This window comes from Protobothrops mucrosquamatus, unplaced genomic scaffold (genome assembly GCF_001527695.2).
Source record: "Protobothrops mucrosquamatus isolate PMUCROS unplaced genomic scaffold, P.Mucros_1.0 scaffold397, whole genome shotgun sequence".
Lineage (NCBI taxonomy): Eukaryota > Metazoa > Chordata > Lepidosauria > Squamata > Viperidae > Protobothrops > Protobothrops mucrosquamatus.
In genome coordinates, this window is record NW_015386728.1 from 277750 (window position 1) to 293918 (window position 16169).

At 43.9% G+C, this 16169-nt stretch overlaps 1 protein-coding gene across 1 annotated transcript in view; it reads left to right on the top strand.

The window, feature by feature from the left end:
- The first annotated feature begins 3274 nt into the window (after positions 1-3274).
- Positions 3275-16169, top strand: part of DVL1 (dishevelled segment polarity protein 1) — a 43201-nt gene continuing 30306 nt past the window's right edge. The window contains exon 1 of the mRNA XM_029284160.1: positions 3275-3444. Within this exon, the coding sequence (XP_029139993.1) occupies positions 3275-3444 (170 nt within the window). The remainder of the gene's footprint in view (positions 3445-16169) is intronic.

A 16169-nucleotide genomic window follows, 5' to 3' on the forward strand; every position in this document is an offset into this window, starting at 1 on the left:
TTCAAGAAACAATGAACAAATAAAATACAGCATTTATCAAAATGGAATGCAATTTTTGAGGAAATGTGATATTCTATAACTTACACATTCAGCTATTCAGAAGGAATAATTTTTAAAGCAGAGGAAAGGAAAGGAAAGGAAAGGAAAGGAAAGGAAGACCTTTGAACACAAAAGGACAGCTTTATTTGATTTCATCCTTCAGGAACTCTGAAATCTGTATTTCCTTGTGCATTTTCAGCCAAGAGAACATTCTCTTATGACACACACGCACACCCCAGCTGGCTGAGAGTTGCCGTGGGAACAAAACTTGAGCATAGCAGCCTGCTGCAGAGCAGATATCAACGTCCAGTATTGAGGGGGCGAAATGCCAAGTTTGACTTCTGCATAGGCTACTTGGAAAAAGCACCCATGAAATGGCATTGGAAAGTTCACTGGGGTGAATAGCTTCTTTATCCTGCTGTTCTGACTCAGTTTGAGTCTGGGGAAGCCTTGTGATAATAGCAACAATCGGCAAGGGAGGCAGTTCTGCATTGGTTGGAAGTTTTACCGGTATAAATACCGTGCACGTCCCTTGATTAGCCAACACGGTGAAACCCCTAGTAAGAACTTGGCTTTTTTGGTGGTGGCATCTCTGTTCTGCACTGGTCTTCCCAGAGCTGGTGGTGGTGGTGGTTATACTGCAAGCATCATGACGATCATGATGACTGCCAGGCTGTCTTTCTTTCAGACCTTTCACATTTTCAGCAAAGAAAATTTCAACTGGCTGTATGTCAGCCTGTACTTAAAGTCATTTAAAGCATTCTGTAATTTGAATTTTTTTTCCCCAGCTAAGGGGAGGGTATTGTGCTGGGTTTTTAAAATTGTTTTGATTACATTGTGATTTTTTTTTTGTTTCTGCATTATGAGACATTCAGAGAACTTGTCTTGATAGGCAGCAATTATACATAAATATTTTTTTAAAAAAATCACAGTATATGAGACTATGACAGCTACAAATTGTAAAGCCGTGAAAATGTCATTTAATAAGTAATCTTACTTCATTGCTAGCATTATCTGCTTTCTCATACCGCTGGTTTCACAGAGGTAGCAAAATCAAGCCCCTTTTTGACTTGTTCCCAGCAATTTCATAGATACGTTTGTGTTAATTTTCTTTATGCTGTCTGATGTACTAGAGAACTAGACTGGTTCTATGGGTTTGCTTCCCCCTAGTGGCCATGTCTCTTACTACAACCTTTCTGAACCGGATTAAAATTGAAGGCAGCTCCAGGTTTCAAAGATCAGGGATTGAGGGGCTTAACTGTGGTTTACTAATTGGCCATGGACTGAGTTTGCTCAGGACCCTGAAAAGAGGCACCCTGGTTTCCACACCACAGCACTTGCATTCATACCACACATTAAACCAGAGGCTTTTAGTGCCATGTATGAAAACAGCTGTGGTGAGGCCAAATGCCAGAGGTTTTTTTTTTAAAAAAAAAAATTACGCATGGTGGGAAGTTTCATCAGCGTGGGAGCCTGATTGATAGGAAAACAAATAGACGTGGGGGCCTTGGTGCTCCGAGTGGTTTGGTGGAGGGTTTTTTTTGTGTTTTTTTTTGCAGACGTTTCATGACCCAGCTAGGTAACATCATCAGCATGAGGAGGGAGTAGGGTATGCTCTGTCTGTGCGGAAACTCTCAGAATTAAATGAACTCCTAAAGGCCAAAGGTTCTCTCTGGCTTTACCTGGAAGGGAAGAATGCTCTGGGGATTTTTAATCCCAGCATCTGGTTACCCACTGGGGGAAACAGATCGCAAACCTGGTTTCATCCAGGGCCAACTGATTAGCAGTGGCCCCCTTTGTGTCCAGGCAGCCCCCTCTGGAAACAAACCGGAATCCAGAGGTATCCAGGATGGAAATGAACCACGGTTTCATTTCGTGATTAGGGTATCTTCCTGGTGCTTGTTTTAAGGTCTGGGAAGATCCACGTATGACAATCGGAGTTACTTCGCCTCCCAGCCCCTGGAGAGGAAGGGGGGCTCCTCCACCCCGCCGACTGGGGACAAGGGGATTTGTAGTCCCCGGCGTCCACAGTGGGCTCCTCTGCCCCGCTTGTCCTTGTAGGTCTCCCCCCCCCAAAAAACCCCAGGCGTTCTGTCACCCTTCCCAGGAACTCCCATCCCACTAGGGAAGGGGGGTGTAGGCAGCACGTGACCTCCGAGGAGCGATTCCATTGGGTAGCTCTGCAGAGGAGGAGGAGGAGAAGGGGGCTGCTCTCCCCGCTTCTTAAAGCGGCCCCCTTCTGGAGCGCGTGCACGTCTGAATCGGAAGCCCCCGCCTGTCCTTTTGATTAGAGCCTCCGCGCGTGCGTAATGACGCGGAGCCTTTTGCCCAGAGGAGATGGGCTGTTCTTTTTTTTCTTTTTCTTTTTTTTTTGTATGTGTGCGCGTTCGCTCGCTTGCAAAAAAAAAACCAAAACCCTAAATAAAATCGGGTCCCTTTAAACTGGGTTGGGCGGAGAGGAGATTGCCAAGGAGAAAGGAGGGCTTTGGAAGGAGAGCCAGCGAGCGAGCGAGCCAAGCGCTGCTTTTGCTCGCCTTCTTCGGCTCTATCCGTTCAGCTTCGGGGGTTGTCTTTCTCCCCCCCAAAGCCACAACCACCCCCACCCCCATCCAATCCAAGCTGCCTTGCTCATTTGTTAGCCTCGCAATATTGCGGTCGGCCGTGTCCCGCTTATGCTTGCTTCGCTGTGAAGGCAGCAAAGGGAACTCGGCCGAGGAAGAAGAGAAATAGCAGCTGCTTTCGTTTCGTTTTGAAGTCCACTTTCTCTCTCTTGCGCTCCTATCTCCCCCCCCCCCCCGAGTCTTTTGGGTACAATTTTAATGCAGCCGCTGCCCCTCTAGAGAGAGGGGAGAATGCTTTGCGGGGAGGCCTGGCCGAGCCCCCTTTCTCCTCTTGAGCCGCTGGAGGGCGCTATGGGGCGCCTCAATCCTTCCGCGCAGGCATCGCTACCGTAGCAGTCAGGCATTTTCCCTTCCTGTTTGGAGACCAACCTTGCCTTGTTTAAAAAAAAAAAACAAAAAACCCCTAGAAGACTCCGAGGGACTGGCACCTTGAACTTGGCCTTGATTTATTTCCCCCGCCCCTCCTTTTCTCTCCCTTTTCCATCCCCTTTCTCGATCCTTTCACCCCACGCCGCTCCTCTCTTTACCAAACCTCTACCCTTCTCCTCCTTTTTCTCCTTCCCCTCTTCCCTCCCCCTCCCTTTTCCACCCACCCTCCCTCCTTTCCTTCTTCCATGGCGGAGACAAAAATAATTTACCATATCGATGAAGAGGAGACCCCTTATTTGGTGAAATTGCCTGTTTCTCCGGAAAAAGTCACTTTGGCGGATTTTAAAAATGTCCTCAGCAACCGGCCGGTGCATAGCTACAAATTTTTCTTCAAGTCGATGGACCAGGATTTTGGGTAGGTTGGTCTTGCCTTATTGTTTTTATTATAAGGTTTTTTCAGGGGGTTGCTAAGCATTGTAACTGACCTGGTTTTGCTGGCATTTGAGAACATCTGGCATCCCCTGCCTGGGTTTTAACAAGCCTCAAGAGTGTATTTCTTAACATTTTAGGGGTGGGGGCAAATCTGCTTGGTTTTTACGGAGCTTCCTTGCCATGCACCTGTTTATACCCCATGGGGAAGACCAAATTATATGCTTGCTCTGAATCTGTGTGTAATTCTTTCCTGTTTTGGAAAAAAAAAGTCTGTACATCAAATGTCATGTTTTACAGAAGACAGTCTTTTTTCTGTGCTCCTGGTCAATAAACAAGTCCCAGCTAAAAATGGGATATGTGAACCTCTGGGATCAGATTTAACGTCCTCTTATGTTCTACCTAAGTCGTCAAGAGTCTTTGACGGCAGCTGAATTGAAATTGTGATAAAACACGTGGAAAGAAAGCTACGTTGAGTCACACTGACAAAGGTGGGCATGTTCAGATGGCAAGGGCAGAAATATGAAATTTAAAGAGGTGGAGCTTAGGTTTTCTGAAGTAGGAGGCCCTGGACAGAAGCTGGGCATATGTGACACTCTGATGGCCTAGAATTATGAAAATTTTGGGAGGCAATCCTGTGAGTGGTTGGGGGGGGGGGTCCCTTTACTCCACCTCTCGCCAAAGCAGTCTGAAGTTTAGTTTTCAAATGCCAGGTATGCAGCACCGTGCAGGACCAACTTTTCTGCTGCCAGTTTCTGTTTCTGAGTTGCCAGTTAGGCCTATTGATTTATTTATTTGCTCTTGCTATAAAGACTTGATACTAGGGAAATATTTAGGTGCTACTGATTTTTTTTTCCTAGAAGGGGGGGGAGAGAGAGAGAGAGAGAGAGAGAGAGAGAGAGAGAGAGAGAGAGAGAATGACACTGTGATACCCATCATTCACTCAGCACAAGGTTTTGTATTCCTTTTCTTTCTTGGTTTTGTCTTTCTTTTCTGTCTGGGTGATGCTGTCCAAGCAGGGGCAATAAATAAACTTAGTTTGCTAAAGAGAATTGGAGTCTCTGGATCATACTGATTATCTTCTTCCAACGTGTGATGTTTCGAGATTGGTGTTTCATATTAAGAAATAGCGGTGCTTGTTTTGGCTTCGGTGTCTTGGTTACCTCTTAATGGCATTAATAGCGTAGGAGTGTTGTGCTTAAAAGGTTGGATTTTTATTTGTCGTGGGGTAAAGATGACAATAGCTGAAAATGTCAGAGCAGTTTTCTGGGGCTACAAAACATTCTTGTTTTGGCCATTGATAGATGGCTGGGGCATTGGGATTTCTATTGAGTGATAATTATGTTTCAAAGACTGGGAGTGACTTTTATGTAAGAGAGAGAGTCAGCCAGGCTTGCAACATTATAAATTTTTAAAAAATAGTTAAATGTAATAGTATAAAGGGAAGAGAAAACCCCAAGAAGGGTTGTGTCTTCTTAATAAAAGAAGCAAAGAGGGGAGAAAGGCTGTGCCTTAATGTCATTTTGACATTAGCAGCACAGTGCCTGTAAATACCAGTTGCAGAAGAACAATAGTGAGAGAGGATAATGTCTCTGACACCCCTTTGTGAGCACCTCAAAAGTACCTGGTTGGATATAGTAAAAAACAGAACTGCTGGACTAAGTGGACTTTGGCTTGATCTAGCAGGGCTGATCTTGTGATGGTCTCCTGGGAAGGCTGGGAATAAAACTGAACACTTCAGTTCCAAAAGTTTACTTTGAGTGTCCTGTTCCAAGGCTTTTGTTAACTGTTTATTGTGCAGGAGAAGAGATGGCTAAGAGGTTAAGATCACCAAGCTGTATAGGCAGTGGCCCCCAACCTTTTGGGCACCAGAGACCGGTTCCCCAGAGAAAGGTTTTTCCATGGAGGGGGCGTGGTTTCATGTACTGCCTGCATCCCGTGGATGGGGCTTCCCTTGTTTAGTGGCCCCTGGGGGTTGGGGACCCCTGGTATACGGTACTGAGGAAAGGGCTTTACCAAGTTCAACCTTTGTTAATTGCACAGCAGCAAAGGAGGAGAATTTCCCTGATTATGTCTGTGGTTAGAGATAATATCAATTGTACATATACAGGTAGTCTTCGACTTTTTGAGCCCAAAATTTGTTGCTAAGCAAAGCACAAAAGTGCTTTTTTTCCCCCCCTGTAAAAGCTTCCCATGAGAGTCCCATCTATAGCGGGAAAAGGTTGCCTTTCTTATTTATTTCTCTGACTGTAGCTTTATTTCTAGTCTCATAACTCACCTTGGTTACCTGGCTGATTGTTCTTTACTTTTGAAATGTTTTGATGAAGATTCTCAGTCATCCAGCTAAAGTTGTCTGAGGGTTGAGTCATGGCAACTGAACTTATTTTTCTTGTTAGTTGGAGACGTTCCACTGCTCATCCAAGCATCAACATCAGTCGGAGCTCGTTAGTTAGGAAGAGTCGTTAGAATGTACCAACTCTTCCCACATCAACCTCAGGGGTCTCCTCTCCAAAGTGAGTTGCAATATTGTGTTGAAGATGCAGCGAAATATCTCAAACTAACAACAACAACAACAACAATAACAAAATCCAGTTGTCACGATTCAACCTTCAGACTATTTCTGAAATACATTTTTTCCCCAACTGGACTTGATCTGAATTTGTACCTTGGCAAGTGCCCAAATATCATAGCTATATATCTGCCCCAGGTGGTTTACACTATAAATTTACACATGATAATCCTGGTCTGAATTTTCCCATTTTTTACATACAGTATTTTTCAGTGTTCTAAATTAGGGTTCAATCTAGCTTAAAGAACTTTCAACACAAATTATTTAATTGGTGTTTTTTTTTTTAAATAATGGGTTGGACACAGTTATAAAGGAAATCTCTCTCAGTGATTATTGACATTATTTGATGAAAGAGGGATTAGACATAGAAAATGATTCCAGATGCGGGGGGATAAACAAAAGATAGCTGTTAGTTTATTTTTAGTTGTGACTTTTCCAGAAGTACCTTTCCCAGTAAAGTGGATCAGATTGTGCTTATTATATATGAATGCCATGAACTATGAGTTGAAATATGAAGGCTCCTAATTTAAGTCCTTTAAGGTGGAGTCTTCCCTCCCTCCTCCCATCTTTTAAATGTTTTGATCTGTTGGCATTTAAATGATTTGTTTTAAAAGAATCGTTAACACCCAGTTCTTTTATTACTGTCATGAATCAGCATTTGAAACGTAATAATTGCTTGGTAATAAAATCTGTTCCTTCTCTGTTGGATCTATGGTACCTGGATCTATTTCTAGCCTGAGGAACTGGTGTGTATCATTTACAAAGGTCAGAACCAAGGAAGGAAGGCTTGTGGAAAAGCACCAATGGATTATTTTTATTCCCTATGATTCTATAACATGAGGTAGAATTCGGCACCTTTGTATTATTTTTTTATCCTTGATTCCTCCTAGTTCTAGCCCTTCAGATTATATAAAGATGTATGCCCACAGAGAGGGAAGCAATGGAGCTTGATGGCCAAATAGTATATCTTCCATATTTGTGGTTCTGTGTTTAATTCCTGGCACTTCCAGTTTTATAGGATGAAATAGGAAATAAGAAGGAAAAAAATCCTTGATATATTGGAATGTCATTGGCTGAGCCATAAGATGGAATATATAGCTTTGGTTTATTAGGGTGTGCATGTCCAAGCTTTGTGGTAATTAAGCCATGATAGATGGTTTAGCTTGGTGCACAGATCCGGCCAACTGTGCCTGGGTAGAATTAGTACATCAGGCAGATTTGACAGAGATTTGTTCCTTCGTTGTATGAAATTGTGGTTTGCTTATTGAACTAACGTTGTGCTAAACCACAAATAATGATTTATAAGCCTCAAATGGATGCATTCACAGAATACCCTAAACTGAAACCAAGTAGGTTACGCTGAATGTTTTCTGAATTTACAGAATCCTTTCTTTGGGGCAGTATACAATTTCAAAAATACTAAGATAGCAAAGTTTTTGTAGAGTTGGGCAAGCCTTCTCAATTTGGCAAATAAATCAGGTTGCATTTTATGATGATAAAAGAATCACACTTTTGCCGCGCTCATATAAAAAGAGTTGGGCATGCAGGTTTGCCTCAGCCCCGCTCACACTCTTATTGTGGTGCAGAACATTTTGTAAGCTGACTTGTTTTAGCCTTCAGTCCCCTGATCATCTTTGTTGCTCTTCTCAGGACTCTTTCTAGAGTCTCAACATCTTTTTTTATACCGTGGCGACCAAAACTGGATGCAATATTCCAAGTGTGATCTTACCAGTGCATTATGAAGTGACGTTAACACTTTGTGTGGTGAACTTTGCTGACATGTGACATGTGAGCTGGGGTCCACTATGCCTGGAGTGCCCCAATCCGTTTTGGCTGTCTCCGGAAAAGAAATTCCATTACTCAATCTTCCCTATCTACAGATCAAGGAGAAGCATAGTGGACTTGCAGATGGATGTACAGTTAAGGACTTCCAAGACGAGGGAGCCATTGAACCCACTGGGGATAGAGTTTTGGGCAGGGGTGGGAGAAAATCGGATTGGGGTGGAATGGAGGATGCTCAAAAAGGGCACTGGCAACTGGCTGGCATCCTGGTTAGCACTGGCGCACAGTTGTAGAATATAGATGGGACGTGTTCTTGGAACCGTTTCCTGTGGCCGGCTGTTTGCAAGCCACTGTAGGCCAGCAGTTCTAAGTAAGCTGCTGAACTAGGGAAGCCTTTCTCGACCAGCTGGGTGGGGCACGTTCTTTATTACACACACACACACACACACACACACACACACACATTATGGAAACACGGCAAGGGATGCTGGAGACCAGGACTGTTTCCTGCAGCGTGGGTTTGGAGGAGAGGCCCGTTAGAAAAACAAACAAACGGCAGGACTTCCTGTACAGCCCTTTCCAAAGAAGTAGTTTTCCCTGGTTAGGATTTTTTTTTTTTAAAGATATATTTCTTTGCCAATATTGAAGGTTCTAAAGAGGGCCTCTGTCTCCAGAAGCTGGATACTAGTGAACATTGTCTGCTAAGGAGACGCAGTGGAAATCCAGTTTGCTCCCTTTGTTAAAAACAGTAGGGTGGGCCAGGCGGAGTGGATACTTAATGGGGCTTTTCCTAGATGAGGCTAAAGCTGAAAATAGCAGGGATCTGTGGCTGAAGCATAGCCTGCTGCATTCTGCAAACTGAGTAGATAAGACCACCTAGCACAGGGGTCGTCAAACCTGGCCCTTTTATGACTTGTGGACTTCAACTCCCAGAATTCCTCAGCTGGCTGAGGAATTCTGGGAGTTGAAGTCCACAAGTCATAAAAGGGCCAAGTTTGAAGACCCCCTGACCTAGCAGCTTTATTTTGAAGTGAATTTTTGCACTGAGCATGAGAAGGTGTCTTTAAGGCTCAAAACGTCTGCCTTTGGGGCGCTGGTCTAGGTGTGTCCTCCCCTCCCCCTCACCCCCCCCAACCTGGCATCATATGCGGTGCATTTTATTTTTTTCACAAGTGATTTTTCCTCTTCTTACACGCCTCTTGCACCTTGACCCAGTGCTCGTGGCTGGTGGATGCAGCCCAAACCTTGGTTAGCTTGGACAGCTCAGAATCCATTTACAGCTTCCGGCCCTGGGAAATGCGAAGGAATTCCAAGGAGCGGGTGTGAGGATATGAATTTTTTTAAGAGAAAAAAAATATGAATAGTTCAAAATTTCAAATTAAGACGGGAGGGAAGAAGCGCTGTGAAGTCGGAAGGTTGAGGCTGGGTGGGCTGGATAGGGAGATTGGCAGAAGTCTGCGAAGAAGGTGGGAGTGGGGTGGGGGCCCTAAGTGTATTTTTACGCATTCGGAAAACAACAGATGGATTTAACAGACGTTTGGGTGGGGAAGGAGAAGAGACTCTGAAAAGTCAGAAAAGCGGGTTGGGAGGGAGGGAGGGAGGGATTAGAGTCTGTTCAAGATTTGGGGGTTTTGCGTTGACATTGGGCTTTGCAAAGCGGTGGGTATTTCTCCTTGAGGTCATTTGGTTTCCCTTTGAGGGCACGCGGGATTGGCAAGGAGGCCTCAAGTACAGAAAGGCGAGCAGTCTGTGTTTAAATGCTTCTAGAAGGGAGTCTCTCCTTCTTTGGGATGGATTGATTCACCAGCAGACATTTCTTAATTTTGGGGATGCTTTTTCCATAACATTTTGCTAAAATCCACTTCCCTTCAGGGGCAGAGGATCGGGCATGGCTTAGCGCATCCAGCTAAGCTATGCTTTGCTTAAATCATGATTTCGTGAATAAACTACAGTTGGCTGGTTTATCCACAATGCTGAGCCATTTAACCATAGTTAGACAGGTATCCAAAACCCACCTGAATTTTAAAAAGATTTCTAGAAAACATGTTTTTGGAGTCAGGCTTTTTTAAAAGATAAAACCTAAAAGGCAAAGGAAAGCAAGGTCTTGGATCGCAGATGCTTAATCGGAACAGAACCAAACTGAATTTAGCTTGGCGGACAAGTCCCTCTCAGCCTCCTGAGCTTTTTGGTTAGTTACATGCAAAAGGATTTGATGGAGCTCCGTTTTGGGTCGTCTTCTGTGCTACCACTCAAAGGAGCATCTTTTGAATGACTCAGAGGTGGGGGGGGGGTGTTGTTCTACCAGCTTTTGCAACCCTGGTCTGCATTTTCCTTATTTTTATTATTATTTCCGGATTTTTTTCTCTCTGTCATTCCTCTGTCATTCCAGGAGTGTGATTGAAAAGATACATTGGCTGTCTTAATTCTCCCCTCCTCCCCCTTTTCTTCTTTCTTCCATTTCCTGACTGTCTGCCTCTCTGCTTAATAAAGTCACCTACCTGTCTTTGTGGGGTTCCTTCTGGCAAGATCTGTCAGAGCAAAAATGATCAAGAGGTTGCCTTCTTTCTACATCTGTACTTTTTGGATCAAGGCTCCTCCGAGAAATAGAATTTACCTTTCATCCCTTCTCCTTAAGTATGGGAAACGACTCCAACCTGCTGACTTTGATAAAGTTATCTGGGGTGTGAGTTGGACTTTTTCTATTTTGTACTGGAAGGGAATCTTTTGTATAATGATAGGTATTATGGTAAAAATTGCATTTCGCAGAGGTCTCTTTTCCCCCCACTGCGAAAGAGGCTTTTGCTTGTTTAGTTCATTCTTGGGTTGCTTTAGAATTTGGTTGCTTTTTTAAAGAATATGTGTGCACTGCTTCTCCTGTTGGGGAGGATCTGGGATTTGGGGAGCATCTCTCTAAATCTTCCTTTACTACTCACAGTTAATGGGGGGGAGGGGGGAGAGGCACAGGAGGTGTTCCTTCCTGACATCTTCTCTTGGGAGTGAACGGAAGCCTTGGAAAACTATTTTTTTTGGTATGGAACTGTTTGTTGCTTTAGGAAATGGAAAAAAAATCCCTGGAAAATGGGGAGGAGGCTTTAAATCTGAGTGTCCAACTTTGGCCACTTTAAGATTAATGGACTTCAACTCCCAGAATTCCCCTGCCACCCAATTCTGGGAGTTGAAGTCCACAGGTCTCAAAGGCCTGCTCTAGATAAAGCTCAAGCACAGAAAATAGATATCTGTATCCTGGGAAGACCTCATTAAGATGCAGCACCTAGCTACCTCTGGATGACCTGACAATGCTAAGCAAGTTCATACCTAATTAGGAGTTAGACCAGAGAACACCAGGGAATCCCACAATTAGAAGCTGAACTGGAATGTTGGAAAAACAGTGTTGGCAAAGTGTCTCCATGTTGTTGCCAAGCAAACCATATGAATGTATCTGTCAAGTTACCAAGACTTGGCTCAATGCTAAAAAAAAAAAAAAAAATCCTACTTTTGAATTACAACATATAAACAACAGCCATCTCCTCTCCTCCTCGTGATCGATAAGGCCATCACATCCAAAGGCTCTTGGACAGAGAGGGTTTTTTCCACCATCTGCTCTGGGGATCTTTAAAACGAACAGGCTGACGGTTGAGCCACTTCTGTGAACAAAGTCAGGGCTCCATTACAAAGTCCTGGTCCTCTGACTTGAGTCACCCTGTAGAATCAGCAAAGTCAAGAGCAGGAAATCAAGGCCCCAGGATTGAGGGTCTGATTAAGATTTCTTTTTTTCTTGTTTAGAACCCATTCCTTGAGATTTTGGGGAACAAAAGGACTTGGGTCTTCATTTACCTTGGCTTTGCGTCTTCATTTACTTTGGCTTTCCTAAGAGACGTTAAGTACATCCGCTGGCCATAATAACTGTCCAGCGCTAACTTCTGACTTTGCCGCTTTAAATTCTAAGTTTTGTTTGAAATTCTGGCTGAGATCTTTGCCTATCAGATGTTGTTAGGTATTCCTACCAGCAAATTATTCCACCGCTTGGAGTGCAGACAGTCATTATCCATTGAGTCACCACATTTCCTTGAACTGAATCCTTGGCTGCTGTTTTACATCTGGCTTTGGCCCATCTGCTTGAGAGGCCCAAGGGACATCCTAACAAAACCATGTGCCCATTTCAGGACCTCGGAGAGTTCCAGGGGAAGTAGATGTTTTCCTCCATCACAATATGACTGATCTGGGACTTGGATCCATTCCTCAGGGCGATTATCCAAATAGTTGTGCTCAATCTGGAAGCAATGCAAGAATCACCGTTTCCCCAATTTTGTGCTACGGTGTTAATTGGTGCTTGCAGGTTAAGAAAAGTGGCTGCATACTATGTGATACGCCAAGCTCAGGGAAGAATGGCAAAATCTTTAGTCTGACTCCATCCATTCTGAGCATCCCGTTCCTGCACAAGAGGTTCCTGCCTCCAGCATCAGACTATCAGAGACTGATAATGCCAAATTATTAATTCAATGGTGAGCAGATAGAGAAAACTTTGTGGGAGTTTGCTCAACCTCTGCCAAGCCCCTTCCCTCTTTGGGAAATGTTCCTTTTGATGAGCAACCTGGACCCTGGACTTTCTTATAGACTAACATGTAACATTCACTGACTGTGTTTTTGTTATGCAAAGTGGACCACTATGGGTTAAAGAATCAATCCAAATGGGATCTTCCAAGTAAGTGTTCAGATCTGGAATTCTGTTTTGATTCGTTCTGAATTAGCCACAAAAGTCACAGATTGCATCAGGCCATGTTCCAATATCTAAGGGGCTGCCACAAAGAAGAGAGGATCAAGCTATTCTCCCAAAAACATCTGAAGGCAGAACAAGAAGCAATGGATAGAAATTAATCAAGAAGAGAACTAACCTAGAACCAAGGAGACATTTCCTGACAATTAGAACAATTAATCAGTGGAAGGACTGGAGGATTTCAAGAAGAGATTGGACTTGTCTGGAATGAAATAGGGTTTCCTGCCTGACCTCCAAGGTCCCTTCCAACTCTGTTATTCTATTATTCTGTTACAATTTGATTAGAATGATTTGTTTATTGAGACACTGTTTTTTGGTTTTGCACAGTACTTTGAGCACAAACCAATCATAACAACTAGAGCCATACAGCGTGCTAAACTAAAGTCAAATTTACATTATATATTTTTTGCTTTAGCACAGTGTCTGAACCAGGTTTATTTATATATTGGTTTTATACTCTCAGTTGCTGTTTAATGGAAATACATTTGTATAAAATGAAATGTTGGGGTTTTTCATCTGCATTTTAAAAATAGCGGTAGCTGTATCAATAGCTGCCTTGAAGGTTTTCAAGAATAACAAAAATACTAAACTAAATATTAAATTCCATTAATTCCATCACTGTGTCGTAAAGGAACTTTATGTGCAGAGACGAGGCTTGTAAGTAAAACAAATATCCTGCCATTATTATTATTATTATTTTTTCATGACTTAATTATCTGTGTGTGGCTTTCAAAAAATGGAGCAGGAGATCATCTTTCTTTCTAGCCAGCCACATTTTGGATGAGCCTGCGAGCATTAGTTAACCTAAGAGAAGAAATGTTGCCAATAAGGCAGACTTTCCCATCTGCTAAATATCATCCTGGCTTAACCATCATTCCATGGTTTCGGTGGAATAAACCATCCACTTTGGGTCAGTTTTTCTGGAACGAATAAAAGATGCCTCTTTTCTCTGTATAATTTGGCGTCACAAATAATCATCTAGGCTCAACCAGCAATGGAGGTAAATGCTAACCAATTATTTCCGGTGTGGTTGGTTTGCCTCGATTAAAAGTGCTGAAAGAAGGAATCTCTTCTTGCCCATGCATTTTTATTGGCTTCGGGTCCTTTGCTGTCTCTCGGGGAACAGTTGCCTCCCCTCTGCCAGTTTCTCCCCCCTCCCATATTGTGAGACTAGGGAAAGTGCTGGAAAAAAAGATGAATTGGACGCATTCTCAAATGGGCAGGGAGGAAAAAAATTGTAAAATTAAATTGACTCCAAAGGACTGCAAGGGCAAAGCCATGGCATCGGACCTGGTTACCTTCGAGACCGCCTCCTGCCACAGATTACCCCCCACCGACCTGTACGCTCTCACAGAGTGGGTCTCCTCAGGGTGCCGTCAGCCAGACAGTGCCGGCTGGCGACCCCAAGGGGGAGGGCCTTCTCTGTGGGAGCCCCCACCCTCTGGAATGAACTGCCCCCAGAGATCAGGGTGATCNAGACGTGGCTGTTCCAACTAGCGGGACTGGCCTGAGGGATTTTAAAGGGGGTTTTAATTACTTTTAAATTGGACATATTTAAATATTTTGTTTTAATCAAATTTTAATTAAGTATATGTATATATGTTAGTATTTTATTCAATTGTCAGCCGCCCTGAGTCCGTAAGGAGAAGGGCGGGATATAAATGCAATTAATAAAATAAATAAATAAATAAATGACATAGCATATAGAATGACAGAGTTAGAAGGGACCTTGGAGGTCATCTAGTAAAACCCCGTGTTTGAGCAGGAGAATCTATTTCATTTCAGACAAATGGCTGTCCAGTGTCTTCTTGAAAGTCTCCAGTGATGGGACATCGACACCTTCTGACGAGTTGGAAGGGATCTTGGAGGTCTTTTGGTCCAACCCCTTGCTCAGGCAGGAAACCCTACACTATTTCAGAGTCTATATACCATTTCATACAAATGACTGTCCACAATCTCTTCTTAAATACCTCCAGTAATGGGGCACCCACAACTTCTGGAGGCAAGCTGTTTCACTGGTTGATTGTTCTAACTGTCAGGAAAGTTCTGTTTTTCTTAGCAGCAGTGTCGGAGTGATTTGTTACTGCCTTCTTCTAGCAGCTTTCTGCATTTTCCAGCCTAGCCTTCCATCCTGGGCTTTCCTGGTGACGTCTTATCCAAGGTTTAATCAAGGTTTATGTTTCACGTTCTGCCAGATCAGCAGAGTCCTGCCCCTTGATCTGAGTCAGTAAAGTTTAAAAACCTTGTTGGTCGGCGAATTAATGGAGAATTAAATGCTGTATGATACCTCCATTGAAGAGAAGGGGAGAAAAAGGCAGTGGTATGGCAGGATGCCTCGTAACGTGTTGTGGGTCTCTTGAGTGGACCTAGACCTGCAAAATCCACACACACCCCCAACGTTGGCAAGACTGATTGTGTCAATCTTAAATATTTGAAGAATGTTAGGGATAGGAGAGAAAGGGGAAAGGGGAAAGAAACTCCCCCTTTAAAAGGAAATCGACTTTTACCCCCTTCTTGCTCTTTGCGTTTCTGTCTCCTCCGGCTCTTGTTTTCAAGAAGAAAAATTTTAGGAACAAAACCAGGCCAAAAGCAATTGCAGGCAGAATGTGGGGAAGAAAATTTGTAATTGGAGGGAGGAAGGACGATTGGGTCTGCTGCTGCAGCCTGCCTGAGACATAATCGCTTTTGTTTGCCAAGCTTGACAGGCTGACAGTGAGCAGGTCCTGAACGTGGCTTTAATGCCTGATTGTTTTTGACAGCCTTGGGTCTGTAGCGGCTGTCGTCACAAAACTCTGCATTGCCTCTTAACGCTGTTCTCTTCAAGTCATGCCAAGATGGCTAGCCTGGATTCCTGGCCAGCGTTTGGATGCCATGGCACCTATGCCTGGTCAGTCCCCCCCCCCACCCTTGGCCTCCTAATGCTTTCCTATCTCCATGTGATGCACAGCTGGAGGGCACCCCGCTGAACACAGCCTGCAGAATTTACTCAGTAAATTACAGGAAGTGGATGAAGGACCCATTGGAAGAAGGAAAAAAAAAACCCCTTGGTAATCTAGATTCTGACTTGGCGATTCTTTCAAATTTGAGCCCATATCTTCTGCCTGCCACTCGCAGCACTGTTTTGTTGATGGGATGTGAGGCCTCATCCTTTTCATGCCTGGTGCAAAAGCCACCCTTCCTGGTTGTATCCAGCATGTGTATTTGGAGATGGAGTGCTCCTGACTGTGGAGGTTCCATTAGGCTTCCCCTGATAGATATTTTGAAGGCTTTCTGTAAGGCTTCTTCAGCGGTTGCGCGCTGAAGTACTAAATGTTGCAGGGGGAGGAGGGGAATGTGACCTCTTCCTAATGGCCTGATCCAAAAAATCTTTGGGAAGACCTTTCCACTCATTTTTGAAGGGTTGTTTTTTAAGGGGTGTGTGTGGAGAATGAACTTGGGGCTGGAGGATCTTCCTGCCTTTTTGGTGAGAAATGGCCCACTCACACCCTTCTGAACTTAGGATCGCAAGCAGTCTTCCCCCCCCCCCCCCATGCTTTTCAGTGTGTGAGTTATTTTAGGATGGTTGTAGCTACTGAAAAAAAAACCC